Source organism: Bombina bombina, chromosome 5, assembly GCF_027579735.1.
Source record: "Bombina bombina isolate aBomBom1 chromosome 5, aBomBom1.pri, whole genome shotgun sequence".
In the NCBI taxonomy this organism is placed as follows: Eukaryota; Metazoa; Chordata; class Amphibia; order Anura; family Bombinatoridae; genus Bombina; species Bombina bombina.
Window position 1 is genome coordinate 1130084895 of NC_069503.1, and position 27111 is coordinate 1130112005.

The window sequence follows — 27111 nt, forward strand, 5'->3', positions numbered from 1 at the left end:
GATATATTACTTTTTTGATTAAAAACAAAAAATACATTTCATTGTAGGTCATTAATAAGATATGAATATATAGATGTATGGTATAAGTATAGTTACACTATTGGTATTAATTTCTAGATGTCCAATTACTGTGCCCATGCATACCACTAACATACTACTATTAAAAGGGCATATATTCCATTCAGAGGGTTAGCTAGATGGTTAGGACTTCCAGTATGTAGTGACAATAACAGTTATAGAATTATTTGTTTTTAAAATTATGTTAATATCTCGTAGGAAGTATCTGAGATATGTATGGTATAATTATCACAAGTTACTATGAGTATCTTATGTTATATATAAATATTTATGATGGTTGCTATCACAATTGTGAATAAGTACAATAATATGAACTGCAAGCGATATGAAATATATTGTCATTTTACTATTGAGAATGGGTTATATATAATTATACAGCATATGTAAATGTTTAATATCCTTTTGCACAATAATAATACAAAGATTAATAACAACTACATAGCATAAAACATACTCAAGTTTTACCTAAGTTTTCCTAACTGAAATATTTATTGGACAAGGTAACACTCATAAAATGTGGATAATATCTTTAGTATACAGCGGTCTTACCAGTTACGGTAATATCTGGTTTTGATATATACCTTTTTAGAATTTTAAGAATATCTCTTAGAAAACATTTGTGATATGCACAGAGTAATAATTATAAGTCATTATGATTTACTTACGATGACCATTATCACAATTATAAGGATGTGTAATAATATGAACTGCAAGAGGTTTAGAATCACTTTATAATTCAGAATGGTTTATATATAACCATAAAGCATATGGCAATGTTGAATATTTTCTCCAACATAGGTGTGTCCGGTCCACGGCGTCATCCTTACTTGTGGGATATTCTCTTCCCCAACAGGAAATGGCAAAGAGCCCAGCAAAGCTGGTCACATGATCCCTCCTAGGCTCCGCCTACCCCAGTCATTCTCTTTGCCGTTGTACAGGCAACATCTCCACGGAGATGGCTTAGAGTTTTTTAGTGTTTAACTGTAGTTTTTATTATTCAATCAAGAGTTTGTTATTTTAAAATAGTGCTGGTATGTACTATTTACTCAGAAACAGAAAAGAGATGAAGATTTCTGTTTGTATGAGGAAAATGATTTTAGCACCGTAACTAAAATCCATGGCTGTTCCACACAGGACTGTTGAGAGCAATTAACTTCAGTTGGGGGAACAGTGTGCAGTCTCTTACTGCTTGAGGTATGACACATTCTAACAAGACGATGTAATGCTGGAAGCTGTCATTTTCCCTATGGGATCCGGTAAGCCATGTTTATTAAGATAGTAAATAAGGGCTTCACAAGGGCTTATTAAGACTGTAGACTTTTTCTGGGCTAAATCGATTCATTATTAACACATATTTAGCCTTGAGGAATCATTTATTCTGGGTATTTTGATATGATTATATCGGCAGGCACTGTTTTAGACACCTTATTCTTTAGGGGCTTTCCCTAATCATAGTCAGAGCCTCATTTTCGCGCCGGTATGGCGCACTTGTTTTTGAGGACAGCATGGCATGCAGCTGCATGTGTGTGGAGCTCTGATACATAGAAAAGTCTTTCTGAAGGCATCATTTGGTATCGTATTCCCCTTTGGGCTTGGTTGGGTCTCAGCAAAGCAGATTCCAGGGACTGTAAAGGGGTTAAATATAAAAACGGCTCCGGTTCCGTTATTTTAAGGGTTAAAGCTTCCAAATTTGGTGTGCAATACTTTTAAGGCTTTAAGACACTGTGGTGAAATTTTGGTGAATTTTGAACAATTCCTTCATACTTTTTCGCAATTGCAGTAATAAAGTGTGTTTAGTTTAAAATTTAAAGTGACAGTAACGGTTTTATTTTAAAACGTTTTTTGTGCTTTGTTATCAAGTTTATGCCTGTTTAACATGTCTGAACTCCCAGATAGATTGTGTTCTGACTGTGGGGAAACCAAGGTTCCTTCTCATTTAACTATATGTATTTTATGTCATAAAAAAATTTAGTAAAAATGATGCCCAAGATGATTCCTCAAGTGAGGGGAGTAAGCATGGTACTGCATCATCCCCTCCTTCGTCTACACCAGTCTTGCCCATACAGGAGGCCCCTAGTACATCTAGTGCGCCAATACTCCTTACTATGCAACATTTAACGGCTGTAATGGATAATTCTATCAAAAACATTTTAGCCAATATGCCCACTTATCAGCGAAAGCGCGACTGCTCTGTTTTAGAAAATTCTGTAGAGCATGAGAACGCTGATGATATGGTTTCTGAAGGGCCCCTACACCAGTCTGAGGGGGCCAGGGAGGTTTTGTCTGAGGGAGAAATTTCAGATTCAGGAAACATTTCTCAACAAGCTGAACCTGATGTGATTACTTTTAAATTTAAGTTGGAACATCTCCGCGCTCTGCTTAAGGAGGTGTTATCCAATTTGGATGATTGTGATTATCTGGTCATTCCAGAACCACTATGTAAAATGGAAAAGTTCTTAGAGGCCCCGGGGCCCCCCGAAGCTTTTCCTATATCCAAGCGGGTGGCGTACATTGTTAGTAAAGAATGGGACAGGCCCGGTATACCTTTAGTACCTCCCCCCATATTTATAAAATTGTTTTCCTATAGTCGACCCCAGAAAGGACTGATGGCAGACAGTCCCCAAGGTCGAGGGGGGCGGTTTCTACTCTACACAAGCGCGCCACTATACCCATAGAAGATAGTTGTGCTTTCCAAGATCCTATGGATAAAAAATTAGAAGGTCTGCTAAAGATGTTTGTTCAGCAAGGTTCCCTTCTACAACCAATTGCATGCATTGTCCCTGTCACTGCAGCCGCGTGTTTCTAGTTTGATGAGCTAGGAAAGGCGATTATTAGTAATTCTTCTTCTTATGAGGAGATTATGGAAGAATTCGTGCTCTTAAATTGGCTAATTCTTTCACCCTAGACGCCACCTTGCAATTGGCTAGGTTAGCGGCGAAAAAATTCTGGGTTTGCTATTGTGGCGCAGAGCGCTTTGGTTAAAATCTTGGGCAGCGGATGCGTCTTCCAAGAACAAATTGCTTGACATTCCTTTCAAGGGGAAAACACTCTTTGGCCCTGACTTGAAAGAGATTATCTCTGATATCACTGGGGGCAAGGGCCACGCCCTTCCTCAGGATAGGTCTTTTCAAGACCAAAAATAAACCTAAGTTTCGTCCCTTTCGCAGAAACGGATCAGCCCCAAGGGCTACGTCCTCTAAGCAGGAAGGTAATACTTCTCAAGCCAATCCAGCCTGGAGACCTATGCAAGGCTGGAACAAAGGAAAGCAGGCCAGGAAACCTGCCACTGCTACCAAGACAGCATGAAATGCGGGCCCCCGATCCGGGACCGGATCTGGTGGGGGGCAGACTCTCTCTCTTCGCTCAGGCTTGGGCAAGAGATGTTCTGGATCCTTGGGCGCTAGAAATAGTCTCCCAAGGTTATTCTCTGGAGTTCTAGGGGCTTCCTCCAAGGGGGAGGTTCCACAGGTCTCAGTTGTCTTCAGACCACATAGGAAGACAGGCATTCTTACATTGGGTAGAAGACCTGCTAAAAATGGGAGTGATTCATCCTGTTCCATTAGGAGAACAAGGGATGGGGTTCTACTCCAATCTGTTCATAGTTCCCAAAAAAGAGGGAACGTTCAGACCAATCTTAGATCTCTAGATCTTGAACAAGTTCTCAAGGTTCCATCGTTCAAGATGGAAACCATTCGAACACTTCTTCCTTCCATCCAGGAAGGTCAATTCATGACCAAGGTGGATTTCAAGGATGCGTATCTACATATTCCTATCCACAAGGAACATCATCGGTTCCTAAGGTTTGCATTCCTGGACAAGCATTTCCAGTTCGTGGCGTTTTCTTTCGGATTAGCCACTGCTCCTAGGATTTTCTCATAGGTACTAGGGTCCCTTCTGGCGGTGCTAAGACCAAGGGGCATTGCTGTAGTACCTTACTTGGACGACATTCTGATTCGAGCGTCGTCCCTTCCTCAAGTAAAGGCTCACACGGACATTGTCCTGGCCTTTCTCAGATCTCACGGATGGAAAGTGAACGTGGAAAAGAGTTCTCTATCTCCGTCAACGAGGGTTCCCTTCTTGGGAACTATAATAGACTCCTTAGAAATGAGGATTTTTCTGACAGAAGCCAGAAAAACAAAACTTCTAGACTCTTGTCGGATACTTCATTCCGTTCCTCTTCCTTCCATAGCGCAGTGCATGGAAGTGATAGGTTTGATGGTAGCGGCAATGGACATAGTTCCTTTTGTGCGCATTCATCTAAGACCATTACAACTGTTCATGCTCAGTCAGTGGAATGGGGACTATTCAGACTTGTCTCCGAAGATATTTTAAGTGTTCCCGCCGTTTCCTCTCATCCCCAGGCTGGTAGCCAGGATCAATCAGGAGAGGGCGTCGGTGATTTTGATAGCTCCTGCGTGGCCACGCAGGACTTGGTATGCAGATCTGGTGAATATGTCATCGGCTCCACCATGGAAGCTACCTTTGAGAGACCTTCTTGTTCTAGGTCCGTTCGACCCACTCCAGCTGACTGCTTGGAGATTGAACGCTTGATCTTATCAAAGCGAGGGTTCTCAGATTCTGTTATTAATACTCTTGTTCAGGCCTGAAAGCCTGTAACCAGAAAAATTACCACATAATTTGGTATATCTGTTGGTGTGAATCTGCAGGATTCCCTTGGGACAAGGTTAAGATTCCTAAGAGTCTATCCTTCCTTCGAGAAGGATTGGAAAAAGGATTATCTGCAAGTTCCTTGATGGGACAGATTTCTGCCTTGTCTGTGTTACTTCACAAAAAGCTGGCAGCTGTGCCAGATGTTCTAGCCTTTGTTCAGGCTCTGGTTAGAATCAAGCCTGTTTACAAAATTTTGACTCCTCCTTGGAGTCTCAACCTAGTTCTTTCAGTTCTTCAGGGGGTTCCGTTTGAACCCTTACATTCCGTTGATATTAAGTTATTATCTTGGAAAGTTTTGTTTTTGGTTGCAATTTCTTCTGCTAGAAGAGTTTCAGAATTATCTGCTCTGCAGTGTTCTTCTCCTTATCTGGTGTTCCATGCAGATAAGGTGGTTTTGCGTACTAAACCTGGTTTTCTTCCAAAAGTTGTTTCTAACAGAAACATTAACCAGGAGATAGTTGTGCCTTCTTTGTGTCCTAATCCAGTTTCAAAGAAGGAACGTTTGTTGCACAACTTGGATGTAGTTCGTGCTCTCAAATTTTACTTAGCAGCTACTAAGGATTTCAGACAAACTTGTCTTTGTTTGTTGTTTATTCTGGTAAACGGAGAGGTCAAAAAGCAACTTCTACCTCTCTCTCCTTCTGGATTAAAAGCATTATCCGATTGGCTTATGAGACTGCCGGACGGCAGCCTCCTGAAAGAATCACAGCTCACTCCACTAGGGCTGTGGCTTCCACATGGGCCTTCAAGAACGAGGCTTCTGTTGATCAGATATGTAAGGCAGCGACTTGGTCTTCACTGCACACTTTTTCTAAATTTTACAAATTTGATACTTTTGCTTCTTCTGAGGCTATTTTTGGGAGAAAGGTTTTGCAAGCCGTGGTGCCTTCCATTTAGGTGACCTGATTTGCTCCCTCCCTTCATCCGTGTCCTAAAGCTTTGGTATTGGTTCCCACAAGTAAGGATGACGCCGTGGACCGGACACACCTATGTTGGAGAAAACAGAATTTATGTTTACCTGATAAATTACTTTCTCCAACGGTGTGTCCGGTCCACGGCCCGCCCTGGTTTTTTTAATCAGGTCTGATAATTTATTTTCTTTAACTACAGTCACCACGGTAACATATGGTTTCTCCTATGCAAATATTCCTCCTTAACGTCGGTCGAATGACTGGGGTAGGCGGAGCCTAGGAGGGATCATGTGACCAGCTTTGCTGGGCTCTTTGCCATTTCCTGTTGGGGAAGAGAATATCCCACAAGTAAGGATGACGCCGTGGACCGGACACACCGTTGGAGAAAGTAATTTATCAGGTAAACATAAATTCTGTTTTTCTGCATAAGAATATAGCAAATAATAATAACAACTTTGAAGTAGAAATTATAGGTATACTTAATTACTATCTAAGTCTTCCTTAACTGAAAGATTCATATATGCATACAGGATTTGAGCAATAACCTGTTTGGTCAATTTTTGTTGAAGTAAAATAATAATATTCAAAATATACCCGGAACATTTTTTGGGACTCGATGCCCTTTTCCAAAATGGAGGACGTAATACCGGAAATCCGGTTTGTTCTAAGACCAATGTTTAAAAGGACGTTTAGACATGCGCACATCATTTCCTTGACAAAGCTTACACAGTGAAACGTACGTCGGAACTACTATCTCTCCACTGCGTCTGTACATTTGCCCACACACCCGGAGGAGTAACAACCCATACTGGGAATTAAGGTGGACGGTTTAGTTTCTGCTTCCCTATCCACTTGCATCCAGCATTGGTGTCGGTTTTTTGGAGCAATAACAGTGATTTGTTGCTTTAACCTCTATACATGGTGTATATAAGCATTTGTGACGCTTTTTTAGATATGGTTTAATAAATTGTTTTATACTTTATTTCGTGAGAGTAACTGTTTACCCACCAGTATAAAGTGGGTGTGCGCATTCCCCTGAGCTTGGCTATAGCTCCAACACATGTGAGTAATTATTTGCAAACAAGTGTCTTATCGACTGAACAGTGTTACAGAGTTGCTATTTTGTTTCCTTTTTCTATGAGAGCATAATAAAGAAACCACAGAAGATCGGAGACTCCTAGAAGAAACACACATATCATTATATGAACTTCTTTATTTCTATTTTTATTATTTGTTATACAATCTTATGATTGTATTATCACATTTATTTCACACATTTTTTTTCTTTGTGATATTTGGTATTTTTATCTTATATAACCAATGTTGACATGTTAGAGACCACTGAGCCATCCGCCTCTGAGGATTCTTCGTTCAGTGAGGTGTGTTCCCTAGATTCTGTTCCTACATATGCAGTTGTCCCGGGTTCCGACCCTCCTTCGCCTGTAAGGGGTTTGTTTACACCAGAGGTTACTACGCAGTTCCGCATGGTCATTTCCATGGCCTTAGCTATGTTACCTATCCCTCCTATGCGTAAGCGAAGTGGTAATCCAGGCTCTCCTGCCCATGGACACTTGTGTAAAATAGTGGTTGTGTCTGATCAGTCCTCTGGGGATGCGGTTCAGAGCAAGATCCTCCTTGGTCAGAGTCTGCTGACTTGGGTCCTCCGACTGCGGAGGGCTTAGCATTTAGATTGGCATGCCTGCATTTACACCTGAGAGTTTTGGCGATGTTAGAGGTCAAAGGGAGGTTAAGGCTAGCGCTAGGACTCCCCTAATGCCAAATACAAGGAACTTCCTCACAAGAGTTCCTAAATTAGACTAGTCTAATATATAACAAGAGGAAATTAAAGTATTGGTGCTTAAGCTAGGGGTTAAGTAAAGTAACCCTATCTAAAAGAAGATGGGTGTATACAAAGCTAGGGAGGATGATATAAATTTAGAATCTCTAGTCTCAGAATATATACTAAGGATGAGCTCGATAAAGCAGATTACAGTAATATAATTTCTTTAATAAATGATCATAATAAAATATCAATAAATTACATATGTAGATATGACATAGATAAGGGTAGCGATAGAGGTGCCTAGTACTGATCCGTCAGTTGCATCTCAGTCCTCTAAATCTGTTAACGATCTTAACTAGACATGGGAAGGAGGGGATCCTATTCCTTGTCGTCTTGTGTTGCCTTTATTGTTTATTTAGAATCCCAGTTCCGAGCTCTATGGGGGATTGTGTCCTATTACAGAATGGACCTATTTACCATTTGCACTCTCGTTTTCAGAGCGGTTGCCTGTTTTTTCTTTGCGTCCTTTTCCGTTTCAGATAGTTGTTTGTTTTTTAGAGCTCTGGGTTGTTATAGAAACTCTTCTTAGAAGGATGTTTCGTCCCGTTGGATTTTTGGTACTATCAACTTTGATGTTCGAGGTTGTTGGAGTTTTCCAATGGAAACTTCTAGTTTTTTGGTCGGGATGATGTTCCCTCGATTTCTAGAATTGAAGTTAAGCCTCTTTATGGTTTTTATGACAGCTGTGCCATACCCTGGATGACGGGCAGGAACCGTTTTGGGTAATAGTCAGTCTGTTTTTTCCTTCCACCTCAGAGAAGGAGCTCTTCTGGTCCAGGCAGAACAGGTCCATCTATACCGGAGGACAGGCAGGACCTGTCTTAGGTTCTTTTGGATGTGCGCGGGATGCTGGATCATAGGGGTCTGGGGGTCCTGGAGGACGGAGTTGAGCCTTTTCCTTCCGGCCTCCTGGACTAGGTGGCCTTTGGTGTCTTGTCCCGGTACCCTTCACAGTGTCTATCACTGTTGATGTGGAATGGTGTCCCACAATGGCTTAGTGGTAATCTATGCTTCCTTGAAAGCTGAAGGTCAAGAGTTCAAATCCAGCTGTGGTTATGTACTCTACATAATGCATGTCCTACAAATACCCTTGCCTAAAGCATTATATGTTTATAGGCAGAGCTTATTGGATCTCTTTGGTCAGTGGGGATTCACGGTCCTTTCTATTTAGGCTGAAGATATATTTCTGGCTTAGAGCAGTCCAGTGTAGCCTGGTTATCTCTGTGGCTTGCAACTCAAAGGTTGAGGGTTCGAATCCAGCTGCTGTTGCTGGATACCCATTTCTTTCTTCCTTCTTTAAACAGGTTCGGGTCCTAGGGACAATTTTTTCTTCTGGAAGTTTTCTTTGGGGTCTGGGGTTTAATGTGACAGTAGCCTGTTTCTAGGTGTTGCGGTTGCTCCCGAGTCTTGACGGTTCTGGTTTTTCCAGTGTCTACTAGTAGAATTTTTTTGGGATTGCTTCCTGCTCATTCCACCCTTAGAGGTGGACCTAGACCGGAGTTTCTGGTGTTGACATCAGGCTGACTCCTTTGGATACAGCTTGGTCTTTTTGGACAGGAAGGCTCTTGGCCTTTGAACTTGCGAAGTTAGAATACATCTTCATTTTTCTGCCCTCCAATTCACCTTCAGGCCTTCATTGGCACAGTGGTGGTGGTGAGGGGGTGATGGTTTCAGCCCAGGCCAGCTTGGGTATAATTTTCCCACAAGTAATAAATGCAGTTGTGGACTTTCCCTGTATTTAGAAGGAAAACATAGATTATGACTTTCTTTCCTTCGATACAGGGAGAGTCCAAAGCTCCCGCCCATGTTCTCCGGTGGGCGACCCTAAATTTATATTGTTTTTCTTCTGGCACCTTTTTCACCCTGATATTTCTCCTACTGTTCCTTGTTCCCTTGGCAGAATGACTGGGGGATGGAGGAAGTTGGGGAGGTATTTAAGCCTTTGGCTGTGGTGTCTTTGCCTCCTCCTGGTGGCCAGGTTCTGTATTCCCACAAGTAATGAATGCAGCTGGACTCTCCCTGTATCGAAGGAAAGAAAATTATCCGGTAAGTCATAATTTATGTTTTTATGATTCAGAAAGCCCATAAAATTTAGAGTTTACATTTTACTTCTATTATCAAATTGACTTTGTTTTCATGGTATTCTTCAGTGAAAAGAATACCTAGGAAGGTAGTGTGCATGTGTCCGGTGAAATATATAGCATCAGTGTATAACTTTGTTTAAAGGAATACTAAACCCAAATTTTTTCTTTAATGATTCAGATAGGAGTACATTAGAAAGTTTCTTACAATTGCATGCTCCATTATCAATTTTTCTTCGTTCTCTTGCTATATTTATTTTAAAAGCAGGAATGTAAAGCTTAGGACACAGACAATTTTTGGTTCAGTACCCGGGTTATGCTTGCTTATTGGTGGCTAAATGTAGCAACTAATAAGCAAGCACTATCAAGGGTGCTGAACCTAAAATGGTCCGGCTCCTAAGCTTTGAATTCCTGCTTTTAAATAAAAATACCAAGAGGATGAAGAACAATTGATAATAGGAGTAAATTAAAAGTTGCTTAAAATTGCCGTTCTATCTGATTCATTAAAGAAAACATTTGGGTTTAGTGTTCCCATAAACTTTTAAGCATTCTTGTAAAACTGCCGCCATATAGTGATCCAGAGATGTTCACGCTACTTAGCTGGGAATTTAAAACCTGCCTATTAAAGATAATCAAAGTAAGCTGGAAACGTTCTTTAAATTGTATGGGCTTCATGTACCTTTAAAGTATTTTTTAATCACAGTTTTGGATTCCATGTGATTGAAATATTTGCAAGAGAAGTCTGTTAAAATAATAAATATATGAATTGCTCATTTTAATTTTGTGAAAAAACTAGTTCCAAGCATCAGTTATGACTTTTTTTTTATTGCATATTCCCTTTGTCCCAGGAATTTATCAGCAGTCACTATGGCGAAGATGGTGCTGACTACGAAAAAGAGACCAAAGATTTCATGGAACTCCGGCAAGTAAGTCAGTGTCTTTGAAGTTAATCAAACGTATTGCTTTTCTTTTGTATGTAATGGTAATTTACAGAAGAGTAAATTGGAAAGTTGTTTAAAATTTGCTCTATGTTAATCAGGAAGGAAAAAAAATTGCATTTCATGTCCCTTTAACCCCTTTGATGCACACGAGGTGTTCTTGTCATGCACATCGCTACCCGTAGGCAAATGGCAAGCCCTTCTCGTCATGCAGGGGGATCGCCGATCAAATGCTGTTTTTGGCACCCCCCCCCTCGCTACAGACTGAGGATCGTTGGTGGATTAGTGGGGGGCACTCCCAGGCTTCATGGGAATGCCAATGACGTCACCACGTATGCATAAAGGGGGCATAACCAGGAAGCTCACTGTAGCTGCTATGGAGCTGGATGGGGGAGGTTCTCCAAACCCCTCAATCTCAGCTCCCATAGCAGCTACAAACCTCCAAACCCCTCAATTCCAGCTCCCATAGCAGCTACAAACCTCCAAGACCCCTCAATCTCAGCTCCCATAGCAGGTACAAACCTCCAAGACCCCTCAATCTCAGCTCCCATAGCAGGTACAAACCTCCAAGACCCCTCAATCTCAGCTCCCATAGCAGGTACAAACCTCCAAGACCCCTCAATCTCAGCTCCCATAGCAGGTACAAACCTCCAAGACCCCTCAATCTCAGCTCCCATAGCAGGTACAAACCTCCAAGACCCCTCATTTGAAGGAGAATCATTTGATGGTAGTCTTTGAGCAGTAACACACAACAGATCTTTTAAAAAAAAGTATAAAAAACACATTTTGATTTGCTTGGGAATGGCATCATTTCCTTGCAAGGAAAAAAAAGTGCTTTTATTTCTGTTCTAAACAATGGGGTCTCTCTAATCTATATTATAACCCCAACCCAAAAAGCTTGTATGGACTCCTATTTATTTATTCATTTTTTTCCACAGCTATGTCATATGTCATGAATTATAAATATAATAAGGATATATTGTAAATCTGCGGGGCCTGCTGAATGAAACCATATATCATTTGTGTGGGTCACTCAATGAAATTTGACTCGCAAAAGGGTTTAAATCTAGGTAGCAAAAAAGCTCAAAATTGGCTCAGCACTTGGGTGAAAAAAGGCTTAGCACCGAAAGGGTTAAGTAGTACTTTCTGTAGAGGGATGTAGAGACTAAAGGAGAGTAGGTTATCACTTTCTAGTGAACCTCATCACACTTAACTCCAGCTAGTCTAGAGGATAACCTGCATCATGTAGTAGGAAAGGTATAAAAACTATATCATTAAAGGGACACTGAACCCAAATGTTTTCTTATGTGATTCAGATAGAGCATGACATTTTAAGCAACTTTCTAATTTACTCCTATTATCACATTTTCTTCATTCTCTTGGTATCTTTATTTGAAATGCAAGAATGTAAGTTTAGATGCCAGCCCATTTTTGGTGAACAACCTGGGTTGTCCTTGCTGATTGGTGGATAAATTCATCCACCAATAAAAAAGTGCTGTCCAGAGTACTGATCCAAAAAAAAGCTTAGATGCCTTCTTTTTCAAATAAAGATAGCAAGAGAACGAAGAAAAATTGATAATAGGAGTAAATTAGAAAGTTGGGTTCAGTGTCCCTTTAATATTTCACACTTTTTTCACAACTGTCATTATTTTGCCATCTTTACAGGCGATGAGGACACCGAGTCGCAGTGAAGCTGGTTTGGAGCTCCTGATGGAATATTACAATCAGCTGTATTATCTAGATAATCGATTCTTCCCCCCCAACAAAACTCTTGGCGTCTTCTTCCACTGGTTTGTGTTCTATTGGTCTTCTGGGAGCTTGTTATATTTGTATCTATTTATATGATCAGCATTTGACCTTTTTTCCTTGTGAAGAAGGTAAAGCTATTTTACAGTGCAAAATATTTAAACAAATACTCTGAGCTGTATAAAAGTTGCCAATTTATATTGATAATATAGATGGGATAGGGAGGCTAGTAAGGCCTAAAGAATGTATCTTTACATTAGGCTAAAAGGCAACGCCCAGGTGAAAAAAACTTTTATGAAGGAAAAATATGATGTGCAGACCCTTAAATTAATTATATATTTATACTTATAAGAGAGGTTCCATAGTAACCGCAATAAGGTTGCTACCTATATAGACAGGGATTTCAGCACATCTTTTTAATAATAAACTGCTGAAACAAATGTCCAGCTCCACTTAATGGCGGTAGGTGGATACTGCTTCCATATACCACTCACCTGTAAGCCATCTCAAGAGTGTCTCTAATAAACAAAATAAAATATGGTTAGAACTCATGAACCAATAAAGCAGAGAAGCGTTGGTTGGGAAATGTCTAAGCACAGATTAGCTGTACAATTTTATTAAATAGAAATCACATGAAGCAGCATAATAAATATTCCAACTGTGAGCTAGCTGTACTGACAACACCTCCACTAGTGGGTGGTTACGTGCAGAACGTAAAATCTGCCACCATAGTGAGCCGTGAGGATCTATGTCAGTAAGTAGCCTGTATAAATAAGTCAAGAGCATAAACAAAATCACATAAGCAATAAATCCATATGTGTGGGAATATCTCCCAGTATTGTGCACAATACTTAAACAACCAGTAAATAACAGGTTAATTCCAATCTTAATAATTTAGAGACTTTTTAGGTTAGCAAATACACAAGACGGTTTGATACAAGTAAAATAATAGAGCAGTGTATATATAACACCCATAGACAGGATTTCAATTTTCAAAATTCACTGTATATATATTTCACCTTTTCCTCTATTCTAAATAAAAAAGAGGGCTGCGGCTCACCTAAGGATTGCTATTGGCCAATACTACTGTTTGTATCCACCTATGAGCTGAAAGAAGGTTGTTTATAATATGGTTGCCTTTAGAATCGGCATCCGCTTTTGCCCTGAGGAAACCCCTGTGACTACTGACAGTCACGTGGGGGATGAAACGGCAGTGACGTGAGGAGTGGAGGTGGACGTGTCTGTTGGACAGATCGCTGTTAGCGTCCACGCTGTTTAAAATCTTGGATCACGGAGAATGAAGCAAGCTGACCCAGTTTACACTGAAACAACGCTGGGATATCTAACCATCTAGAGCAGAACATACGGTTGTATTACAAGTACAATTTCTTAACTTTGACACCTCAATCCTCAACTCTTTAATATACCGGAAGGTTTGGGATGTACTGTGTAAAAACACGGATTCACTTTGCGGGACATTTCTGAATTTTGAAAATTGAAATCCTGTCTATGGGTGTTATATATACACTGCTCTATTATTTTACTTGTATCAAACCGTCTTGTGTATTTGCTAACCTACTGTGACAGATAATATTAAATGGCTCTGGGGGAGCGTTAACATAGATCCAGGGAAACTAGCATTCATGACACCTGTTACCTTTTTTTATATTGGTGGTGCCCGCTGAATACTGGAGTTGTTAATTCTCTTCCCCATAGCCTCTACTAGCTATTTGATAGCCTGATAAAACACAACCATTGTTAACATACCTTTAATTTTATGGGAAATACAATCAGCCTGTAAAATTGGGTTATATGCACATAGATCCAGACTTACTATAACATGACGCCTGATACCTCTTATTATATTGGTGGTGTCCGCTGTTACTGGAGTTGTGTTATTACCCTTTACAGTCTAAAAAGTCTCTAAATTATTAAGATTGGAATTAACCTGTTATTTACTGGTTGTTTAAGTATTGTGCACAATACTGGGAGATATTCCCACACATATGGATTTATTGCTTATGTGATTTTGTTTATGCTCTTGACTTATTTATACAGGCTACTTACTGACATAGATCCTCACGGCTCACTATGGTGGCAGATTTTACGTTCTGCACGTAACCACCCACTAGTGGAGGTGTTGTCAGTACAGCTAGCTCACAGTTGGAATATTTATTATGCTGCTTCATGTGATTTCTATTTAATAAAATTGTACAGCTAATCTGTGCTTAGACATTTCCCAACCAACGCTTCTCTGCTTTATTGGTTCATGAGTTCTAACCATATTTTATTTTGTTTATTAGAGACACTCTTGAGATGGCTTACAGGTGAGTGGTATATGGAAGCAGTATCCACCTACCGCCATTAAGCGGAGCTGGACATTTGTTTCAGCAGTTTATTATTAAAAAGATGTGCTGAAATCCCTGTCTATATAGGTAGCAACCTTATTGCGGTTACTATGGAACCTCTCTTATAAGTATAAATATAAAATTTATATTTATGCTTAACTTTTATTAGGAATAAAGTGACAGCTACAGAGAGGGCTTTGGAGAGAAGTCATTAAAAATGTTTTATTTGTACAGTATATTATAATGTACTGTATGTGTTTTCTTAACATCCATTACACCTCATAGTGAGATAAACTAAAATGGGTCTTTGTAAAACTCTTTGAAGGGCCTCTCAGTACTACCGTGACCTTGAAGATAATCTTGCAACACCAAAAACCTTTAGAGAATCTGTTTCACTGTCTCAATAGTAGTACATAAAAAATAAAGTACTGAAGCCCCCGTATACTAAAGGATGATCTAATCTCCTAGGTTCCCCTACACTAAATGCTTGTTTTAGTCACTAGTACTAATCCTAGCTACATCTGTCCTTCCCCCACTCTCTCCTACGTAATAAACTGAACTCCCTGTTGCACTGCCAGCCACATTTGTCATTCAACAGTGTTGCTTGGTTAGAGGAACCTAATGATGTTCCAGGTAGCCGGCTTTACTATCTGTAATTATAAGGCCAGAAACTGATGAAGATTTAGGGCTCGGTTTATTGAGCTTTCTCCTCCCCCTACGACTGCAGATTCTCACAAGAGAACCTGCAGTCATGATTTTATCAAACAGCTTCTCTACCCTCTTCTCCACCTCTTAGGCTGGAGAATTTCACCGCTTCTGGCCGCGCATGATTGGCTGTGCGCGGGCAGGGGCGGGATTCCACGTGAGCCTAAAATAGCACTCAAATGCAATGCTGAATTCCTTCAGCGGACTGCTGCCTGTCAGAGGCGAGCTGGGGCGGACAGGGGTGAATATGTAAACCCCTGTCTGCCCTTGCTTGATAAATCGAGCCCTAAGAGTAACATAAAGATTCACTTCATTCAAAATGAAAAAGCCCTCTGGGCAGCACTGATCATATAAAGCAGGGGATTATGTAAGAGTGGTATCTTCCTGTTTGACTTTTGCCGTGACAAAATCTGTCTTTGGTGGGAGGCATTGTCTGATGGGTGAAAGTAATTTGTGAGGTTGTAGTATGAATAGTCATAGGCTATGGTAGGTGAGGAAGATTAATATGGTAGAGGCTGATCATTCCTAGTGGGTTTTGGGTGTAGTGGGAGTTGTTTGTTCTAGTTGTGGGTGCCATTGCTGGTTGGATACCAGGGAATGAAGTGTGTGCTATACAGAGTTGTCATGTTCTATATGATGAGGAGATGCTTTTGCTGTGCGAGGTTGGGTATGCTGGTGGTATGTTATGATGTTTGTAGACTGGGTTCAAGAAACCAATGTGCCAGGGCACCCATGGCACCTTAAAGGGACATAAAACAGCTCTTGCATTTTTGTAAAAATGTCCCATAATCGATAGATAGGCCAAAAAGCAGATTCTGTAAACCACGTTTTTAAAATGCTTCAAATCAGTAGCTGACTTAGGCCATTTGCAGCATTTTGAAAACCTAGGTTACAGATTTTGCTTTTTTTGCTCCTCTAGGGATCATGGGAAAAGCACAGGTTTTTACATAAATTCAAGTGGTGTTTACTGTCCCTTTAAGTAATGGTCCTGGCACCATGATTAGTGCTCACCACTGCACAGCCTCTCCTATCATGTTTAGTGCAGTCTCTCACTTTCCATTTTATTGCGCAGCCACCTTCTCTCTGCCAGTGCAAATATTTTTATTTTCACCTGTTATTAATGGTTCTGTCCTAACATGATGATGTTAATGTAGTCAGTATCTGTGTATTTTATTTTAACCTATGCAGGTACGATTCCCTTACTGGGGTCCCCTCCTGTCAGCGGGCTTTGGCATTTGAGAAAGGGAGCGTGCTGTTCAATATGGGCGCATTATACACTCAGATTGGGGCAAGACAAGATCGCCTGTCTGTACAAGGAGTAAATACAGCCATTGAGGCATTTCAAAAGGCAGCAGGTACATGTGGTTAGAGTACAAATGCACTGATACTTCTTATTATCAGCATCTCAAAGTTTAATCCCTCCATGACATTGTGCTGCTTGATTAGGTCCATGAATCGCTAAGCGTTCAATCTGTGTGTATGTCTTATTCCTTCTGCCTCTTTAACCTAAAACTATGTACACACATACATATCTACATACATACATATCTATATACATACATACATACCTACATATCAATATATAGACATACACACATCCATATCTACATACATACATACATATCTACATACATACATACACACATACATATACACACACATATCTATGCACATACATATCTACATATCTATATATAGACATACATACATACATACAAATCTATATATAGACCTACATACAAACATACAGTATCTATATATAGAAATACATACATACAAATCTATATATAGACATACATACATACATACAGTATCTATATATAGACATACATACATACAAATCTATATATAGACATACATACATACATACATATCTATATATAGACATACATACATACAAATCTATATATAGACATGCATACATACATATCTATATATAGACATACATACATACAGTATCTATATATAGACATACATACATACAAATCTATATATAGACATGCATACATACATATCTATATATAGACATACATACATACAGTATCTATATATAGAAATACATACATACAAATCTATATATAGACATACATACATACATATCTATATATAGACATACATACATACAAATCTATATATAGACATGCATACATACATATCTATATATAGACATACATACATACAGTATCTATATATAGACATACATACATACATACAAATCTATATATAGACATGCATACATACATATCTATATATAGACATACATACATACAGTATCTATATATAGAAATACATACATACAAATCTATATATAGACATACATACAAATCTATATATAGACATACATACATAATATATACATACATACATTTCTATATATAGACATACACACATACATACATAATATATACATACATACATATCTATATATAGACATACATACATACACATATACATACATACACACATACATACACACATACATACATACATACATACATACATAGATATCTACATACATACATACATACATACATAGATAATATATACATACATATAGACATACACACATACATACATAGATAATATATACATACATATAGACATACATACATACATACATACATAGATTGTTTATTCCTTTGTTTTTTGTGGACAGTGCATTCCTAATTGTGTTGGGCAACACTTCCATATTTGAGTATTATACCAATGCAATATAAATAGAAAATTCTTCAATCTGATATTTTGAAAATATATGTGCATATAAATATAAAAAAAATATTTAATCTTTTGCATGGAAACACATTAAAAGTGAGGCAGTTAGTTAGCAAAGGATTGCAGCTTTTGGCTGTTATTTAGCACAGTGCTGCATCTTATTTGGGCCATTTCTTAAATGCTTCCAGCTAATTGTGAGACAGAATGTGTTCTGCTGTGTTTATTACACAGTAAGTAATCTAGACACTCTTTTCCCTACAGGTTGCTTTAACTACCTTAAAGAAAACTTTTCCAATGCCCCCAGTTTGGACATGAGCACACCGTCCCTGAATATGCTGGTCCGTCTGATGGTGGCACAGGTTCAGGAGTGTGTTTTTGAAAAGTTTGCCTTGGAGAACCCTCAAAATGATTTTGTCACACAGTTGCGTATGGCACAAGAATCTGCAGGGGTAAATACTGTTAGATTTACTAAGATGATAACCTAGTAGCTGCTTTAAACAGACATCCTAATGCATAAATACTTTGTTTAGTATAGCACACATGTTAGCAGGTATATATGTGTTTAATACACAAAAAGGCTTACACAGTTAAGTCTTCTAAGCAGGACATATAGCCAGTGACAATACATGCCCCAGGAGAAGCAATGCATTGCTATATCCTCAGGGAATTCTGTCATGGGAGACCAGCACTCTATACCGTTGTTTTACTAGGATCATTTTAATGAGGAAAACGAATGGTGAAATAAATTGTAATTTATTCACTAAAAATAGGCAAACAGAAAATACAGAAAGAACACACTCACTTTGGGGCTAGGAGAAAAAGTACCCTGTTCAATCAGCCACAGTGAGTAGAATACAGGTAAATACAAATAGTCCTCTTGCACAGTCTTGTTATAGCCCCTTAGAGAGCTCTTGGTTAATCGACCCCTGGATAGTTCAGGCAACTTGGAATAACTCTCTTTTTTCCCCACGCCAAGTGGTTTTGAAAACTGCCAATCTCTCTTGTCAGCTCACAACACGCCCCCTAGTGATGATCTTAGCAACCAATCGTAACCCAGCACACCAATTATTATTATCACCAATTTTTCTTTGTTCTCTTGATATTCTTAGTTGAAAGCTAAACCTAGGAGGTTCATATGCTAATTTATTAGACCTTGAAGACTGCCTCTAATCTGAATACATTTTGACCACTAGAGGGCATTAGTTCACATGTTTCATATAGATAACATTGAGCTCATGCACGTAAAGTGACCTAGGACTGAGCACTGATTGGCTAAACTGCATGTCTGTCAAAAGAACTGAAATAAGGGGGCAGTCAGCAGAGGCTTAGATACAAGATAATTACAGAGGTAAAACGTGTATTAGTATAACTGTGTTTGTTATGCAAAACTGGGGAATGAGTAATAAAGGGATTATCTTTCTTTTTAAACAACAAAAATTCTGGTGTTGACTGTCCCTTTAACCCTTTGAAGTGCCAGATCTGAGGGTAATAGATGGACAAGATACCACTTTTGTCCCTAGAAGATTTACTGCCATGAGTAATTAACTCTCTGCTTTGAAGCAGCCTGCTCAGATATGTAAATCAGTCTTCTAAGCAGAGACTTTGAAAATCTTGAGAGCAGGCCCCAAAACACAGAATAAGGGAAACCATGTGGACCCAACCCCCCATCAGCGAGCCTGGGCACCCACTCTTCCGTAAAGGATCTTCATAAAAAAGGCAGTAGGGAAGAAACTGGTCACTACAAGCCAGGGAAATTAATGGAAAGCCTCTTAAAAGAAAGAATTATGACTTACATAAAGACAAACAATTTAGAGGACCGAAATCAGCATGGTTTTACTTCAGGGAGATCATGTCAGACTAATCTAAATGACTTCATTGATTATGTAACAAAAGTATTAGACAAGGGTGGAGCAGTTGATGTAGCATATCTAGATTTCAACAAAGCATTTGACACTGTATCACACAACAAACTAGTTCATAAACTGTATCTCCTTGGTCTAGACTCAAAAATTGTGAACTGGGTGGAATGCTGGCTTAAAGGGACACTACCCAAAATTTTTCTTTCGTGATTCAGATTGAGCATGAAATTTTAAGCAACTTTCTAATTTACTCCTTTTATCAAATTTTCTTCATTCTCTTGGTATCTTTATTTGAAATGCAAGAATGTAAGTTTAGATGCCGGCCCATTTTTGGTGAACAACCTGGGTTGTCCTTGCTGATTGGTGGATAAATCCATCCACCAATAAAAAGTGCTGTCCAGAGTACTAAAACCAAAAAAAGCTTAGATGCCTTCTTTTTCAAATAATGATAGCAAGAGAACGAAGAAAAATTGATAATAGGAGTAAATTAGAAAGTTGCTTAAAATTGCATGCTCTTTCTGAATTACAAAAGAAAAAAATTGGGTACAGTGTCCCTTTAAGGACAGAAAACAAAGTGTCTTAGTAAATGGAGTTCATTCAGCAGAGGGGGCTGTTACTACTGGTGTTCCTCGGGGGTCAGTTCTGGGGCCTGTTTTGTTTAACATATCTATATGTGATATCAGCAAAGGGCTACAGGTAGGGTTGCCACCCGTCCCTTAAAATACAAAACAAAAAAGTTTCACATGCTGCACAGTGTGCAGGGAGAAATATGAATAGAGCTGTCCAGAAACACCCTGCAGCATGTGTAACTCATAAGTGTCCAGGAAAATATGGCTGAGGTGGCAACCCTAGCTACAGGGGAAAGTATGTGTGTTTGCAGATGATACAACAATTGTAACAGAGTGGATGTTCCGGGGGGGGGTAGACAAAATGAGAAGTGATATACAACTATTGGAGGATTGGACAAATGACTGGTATCTAAAGTTAAACACAGCAAAGTGTAAAATAATGCATTTAGGGGAAAAAAAATCCAAATGTTAATTACAGACTCAATGACACTTTACTGACTGTTACAAATGAGGAACAGGACTTGGGAATTATTATTTCAGATGATTTAAAACTTAGTAAACAATGTAGTAATGCAGCGAGTAAGGCCAGCAGAATGCTTTGATTTATTGGTAGAGGTATTTGCAGCAGAAATAGTAAGGTTCTTATGCCACTTTATAGATCATTAGTTTTGCCTCATCTTGAATATTGTGTGCAGTTCTGGAAGCCATATCTTCAGAAGGATATTAACAAACTTGAATGTGCAAAGGAGGGCTACCAAAATGGTACATGGTCTAAAAATAAAACTTACCAGGATAGGCTCAATGACCTAAATATGTATAGCTTAGAGGAGAGAAGGGAAAGAGGTGATATGATAGCAACTTTCAAGTACGTTAAAGGGCTTACTAAAACTGAGGCTGTAGGTATTTTACATAAAATGGAAAATTCAAGAACAAGGGGTCATGATCTCAAGCTGAAGGGTAGTAGATTCAGGAGTAATTTGAGGAAGCACTTCTTTACAGAAAGAATGATTGATTTATGGAATAAACTTCCTCAAGAGGTAGTAATGACAAACACTGTGGGGGACTTTAAAAATGCCTGGGACAAGCATAAGGCTGTTCTGCGAACTAGATAAGTTTATACTGTTCGGTAATATCTGGCAGACTTGCTGGGCCTATGGCTCTTATCTGCCGTCAATATCTGTTTCTATGTTTCCGTCACAGCGACTATTATTCATTTAGAGATCAGGGGATGGTGCATCCATAGGGAAGTCTGGTTACGGTTTGAAAGTGTAATGTGATCCATAAGGAGTATGGTGAGGTGACAGTGACACAATGCAATATGATCCATATGGAGGTTTGGTTATAGTGACAAAGTGCAAAATAATCCATAGGGTGGCACAGTGAGTATGATTCATAGGGAGATCTGGTGATCTTTATGGTCTTTAGGGGTGTGGTGGTGGTGCTTTATGATACTTAGGCAAGTCTGGTGACAATATGATCTAAAGGGAAATCTGATAATGGTGGCCTAGTACAATATGGTCTTTAGGGGTGTGGTGGTGGTGCTTTATGATATTTAGGCAAGTCTGGTGACAATATTATCTAAAGGGAAATCTGGTAATGGTGGCCTAGTACAATATGATGGAACCTATAGAGGAGAAAAAGAGGCGCCACATAGAGTTATAGAGTTTGAGCGCCCAGCAGTAGCGAGCCCAGAGCCCCTAGTAGTGGCAACTCACCGAAGGTAGCCGCACAACTGGAGTGCCGTACAAAGCAGCACGGGACCCACAGAGTCGCCCGTAAGAGTCAACCAGGAGCCAGGAAATGTCCGACGTGATGTCAGGTGACCAAGTGATCCAATCAGGAGAGGCACAGCAGTCTCAATAAAAACCAGGAGCAAGGGATAGAATAAAAGTGTAAATGTATCAATTACACAGTAAATAGCAACGCGTTTATCAGCAACAAATGCTGTTTCATCAGGCATGGTCTTTAGGGGTGTAGTGGTGGTACTTTATGATATTTAGGCGAGTCTGGTGACAATATGAACTAAATGAAGATTTGGTAATGGTGGCCTAGTACAATATGGTCTTTATGGGTGTGGTGGTGCTTTATGATACCTAGGAAAGTCGGTGACAATATGATCTAAAGGGAAATCTGGTGGTGGATACCTAGAAAAGTCTGATGACAATGTGATCTAAAGGGAAATCTGGTAATAGTGGCCTAGTACAATATGGTCTTTAGGGTTGTGATGGTGCTTTATGATACCTAGGCAAGTCTGGTGACAATATGATCTAAAGGGAAATCTGGTGGTGGTGACCTAGTGCAATAAGGTCTTTAGGGGTGTAGTGGTGGGGCTTTATGATACAGAGGCAAGTATTGAGACAATATGATCTAAAGGTAGATCTGGTTTTGGTGACTTAATGCAATGTGGTCCTTATAGGTGAAGTGGTGGCGCTTTATGATACTGAAGCAGATCTAGTGACAATATGATCTAAAGGGTGATCTGGTGATGGTGACAATACAAAATGGTCCTTAGGGGTGTAATGGCCGTGGTGCTTTATGATACCCAGGCAAGTCTGGTGACAATATGATCTAAAGGGAGATCTGATGATGGTGACTTAATGCAATATGGGCTTTAGGGGTGTGGTGGTGGTGCTTTACGATAAATAGGCAAGTTTGGTGACAATATGATCTAAAGGGAGATCTGGTGATGGTGACCTAGTGCAATATGGTCCTTAGAGGTGTAGTGGTGGTGCTTTACGATAAATAGGCAAGTTTGGTGACAATATGATCTAAAGGGAGATCTGGTGATGGTGACCTAGTGCAATATGGTCCTTAGAGGTGTAGTGGTGGTGCTTTACGATAAATAGGCAAGTTTGGTGACAATATGATTTAAAGGGAGATCTGGTGATGGTGGCATAATGCAATATGGTCCTTAGGGGTATAGTGGTGGTGCTTTATGATAGCTAGGCAAGTTTGGTGACAATATGATCTAAAGGGAGATTTGATGATGGCGGCCTAATGCAATATGGTCCTTAGGGTGTGGTGGTGGTGCTTTATAATACATAGGCAAGTCTGGTGATGGTATGATCCATAGGGATGTAAATGATGGTAACACAGTATGATTTAATATGTAGAGAGGTGGGATGATGGTGACTCGTGCAAAGAGTGTCTCTCAAAAGTTGGGTTTTAATGAATCAAGGCTACAGTGAGAAGAAATTAAGTAACTACTGGTAATTTGAGAGGAGGATAACCTAGCGAATATGGCAACTGATACAGTAATTGGTAGAGCAGCCATCTGATGACTGTTGAATCACATTTGGATAGCTTGTGTCTTGCAAATATTTTGAACTGAAGCTTATGGATTTGGTGATTAAAGGGACACTAAACCCACATTTTTTTTTCTTTCATGATTCAGACAGAGCATGCAATTTTAAGCACCTTTCTAATTTACTCTAAAACTAAATGTAGAAAAAAGAGAGGCGCCTGTGTGTATGAACAGCGGAAAAATATGGATACAATAAGAATTGATATTTAATAGGCAGTTCAAGGTTCCAATTAGAAAAGTAAAAACAGTTTATTAAAATATCAATAATAAAAACAGGAACCAGAAAGGTAGGGTGCGCTAGCTGACCCTCCTTACTCCTACTATAATTTTTTCTTAATTCTCTTGCTATCTTTATTTAAAAATGAAGAATGTAAAGCTTAGGAGCCGGCCCATTTTAGGTTCAGCACCCTGGATAGCGCTTGCTTATTGGTGGCTACATTTAGCAAACCAATAAGCAAGCATAACCCAGGTTCTCAACCAAAAAGGGTCCGGCTCTTAAGCTTTACATACCTGCTTTTTAAATAAAGATAGCAAGAGAAAGAAGAAACAATTGATAAAAGGAGTAAATTAGAAAACTGTTAAAAATTGCTGCTCTATCTGAATCATTAAAGAAAAAAAATTGGGTTTAGTGTCCCTTTAAGTGAATGTGAAGTATAAAGGTCAGCAGCTTGGCATTTGTTTGTATATGTTGTAGTCTTTAAGTATTAAGTATATGAAATGCCTTATTAAAGGGCTCATTACATTCCATAGAGGCCACAAAACCGCTTTAAAGGGCACATTATAATCGCTTATTCTGGATGTGTAAGCTGACGGACTGCAGAACTAGAGAGCCCTGTAACAGCAATATCATATACTGATGTTGTTCTGTTCAGGACTGATTAAATACAGGACACAGGTTTCTGATTCCCCCACTTGTTTATATAAAGGAAACCTATTATTGTCTGTGCAGTACTATAGTGCAGAGATATACAGGATCTGAGGACCATTAACCTTAAACTGTTATAACATAAGAAGGTTTTTCTCTGTGCTTATAAAAAGTGATAATGTAAGGGGCATTGATCTCTCCGCAAGCACATCCCATTTTAATGTGTTGTAGTTTCAAAGAGCAAAACCAGCTAGTTCATATACAAAAATAAAGATAAAGGAAAAACTCTGGACATTTTATACTCTCTTGCTGGTATTACAAGTAAATGGAAACATTAAGGGGAACCTAGTTTTACAGTACACTGTCACTTTGTGACCAGTGCATGGGTTGACACATTATTTGAAACTGCTACCAAGAATACTGAGAAGCTAGAGAAGGAAGTACAATTATAGTAGCCAAGAAGACTAAGCACCATGGTTCCCTAGCTACTGTGTATTGTTCACCCTGGGCTTACGTATGTCAAGAAGCAGTTTTCCAAATTCCTCTTGTCGCCTCTAATGCAAAATAAAGCTCATTATTATCACTGCTGGTGAAACTAACGGTAAGTGTCTGACTGTGTGTAGCTGGGGCACAATTCCAACATAAAACGTCAGTTTATTAAGCACAGGAACATTCATTTAAAAAAGAAAAGTGCTGTAATAAATTAAGACATTCTATTTAGATGTAAAAAACCTGTAACGTAAATGATCAGGTCTCCCCTTAAACGCAATTGTAAAGCATCAAAAATAATTATTGTAAGTAGTATCAGCAGTAACCAGAAAAGCATATTGTCACAATGACATCAGCTTTTGTGTCTGGCAATGGGCACAGCAATTATTATCATTTACTGTACATAATTCAGGACAGTGACACTCATTCATGATACAGATATATATGAGACTTGAAGCCACTGTGTCACAACATTATCCTGAAAACCTTACAATAGGCACACGTCATGCCTTAAAGGTGCCGAGAGATTACTCCTGGACTAGCAGGACATCACTGGTCAAAATGTATTCCAGCTTTACCTTAAACTCATCATTTAGGTCAGTAATGGCCTTTCTAGCACACAGGAGCCACAGATCAGTATTTTAAAAGCCTTCAGGGCTACATATAAATTAAGGGCTATTAAATAAATACATCATTTAAAAGTATATCATTCTATAATATCTTTAGATAAGGTTGCAGGGTTTTCTGTTTACTGTTCTTCCCTGCTAGTAGTTACTCTTTTTCCTAGAGCAACTAAAATATGGCACTTTGTTAGTTCTGCTTTTCCTGAAGGGCTGCAAAAACTAGTGGCATGGCCCCATGTAGCCCTCGGGCTGTAAGTTGGACATCCCTGATTTAGGTTAATCAAAACGCTTAAGGGCAGCTTCACTTTATTTTATTTTCTATTTCCTAATTACAGGTTGAAGATGTCTATACATTGGTGTATAAGTCAATGACCCTCCCACCTGTTAAAGACTATGTCCCATTTTCCTGGACCACCATGGTACGAGTCAAAGCAGAACATTTCAAAGCATTGTCCCATTATTATGCTGCCAACGCCCTCTGTGACTATAGCAGTAAGTATAGGGCTTCTTTATTATTGCTAGTAGTGCAGATATTGTTACGTTATATTCACGCCCTACAGTTCATTAACAAATGATGTTTTATGTGTTCAGGGCATCCAGATGCAGATCGGTGCAATGTGTAGAATGATAACCGTCTGTTACGCTACACATGTTGTTATTGACTTTCATAACATTGATTAGTAAAAGAAAAAAATACTTAGTAAAACTTCCTGGATTGATTACGAGTTAGGAACAATTTAGCATTTCCAATCACGTATTTGTCACATACCTACCTGCACGGGCCAACTACTGATCCAAAGCTTTTTGGGCGTGTTGGCTAGCGGGTGTATTACAAGTTGAAAGTTTGTGCATGAGCGCTAACCCAATGCACACTAAAAATGGAACTTAGAATATTGCAACCACGTTAACGTATTCCCCAATTGACTTCAATAGAGCGTGAAACGTGGAAAAAAACTAACACCAATATTTACACAAAAGCCAAATGCACTAACCCAACACGAAAAATTAATTTCACATTTCAATGTTCTTCACATAGCATAATATGTTGTATTCATTCTTAAATATATATACTGGTAAAACAGTTTTGGCAGCAAATCAGTGTCAGGATCTCAGTGGATCAGTTATGGGCTGCCTCATTTAAATTTATAGGACACTTTTTTTAGGGGTGTGGCATATGTAACATCCTGCCAATCAGGTTCAGCAGTTCACATACCTTCCAATAACCGACGGTTTTCTGTCACATACCTACCTGCATGGGCCAACTACTGATCAAAAGGCATCAGAGCAACACAAGAGAGGTTTTTTATCTGGGTATCACCCCGCAAAAGCAGTAGCAAATGATGCTTATAGAAACAATAAGAATTTCCCC

The 27111-nt window shown here is 39.2% G+C and overlaps 1 protein-coding gene across 1 annotated transcript in view; it reads left to right on the plus strand.

Annotated features, from left to right (window-relative positions):
• RHPN1 (rhophilin Rho GTPase binding protein 1) overlaps window positions 1–27111 on the plus strand; it is a 284175-nt gene that overhangs the window by 207207 nt on the left and 49857 nt on the right. Inside the window, exons 6-10 of the mRNA XM_053715422.1 lie at window positions 10433–10510; window positions 12188–12312; window positions 16510–16676; window positions 18295–18482; window positions 26078–26234. Coding sequence (XP_053571397.1) covers window positions 10433–10510; window positions 12188–12312; window positions 16510–16676; window positions 18295–18482; window positions 26078–26234 — 715 coding nt within the window. The remainder of the gene's footprint in view (window positions 1–10432; window positions 10511–12187; window positions 12313–16509; window positions 16677–18294; window positions 18483–26077; window positions 26235–27111) is intronic.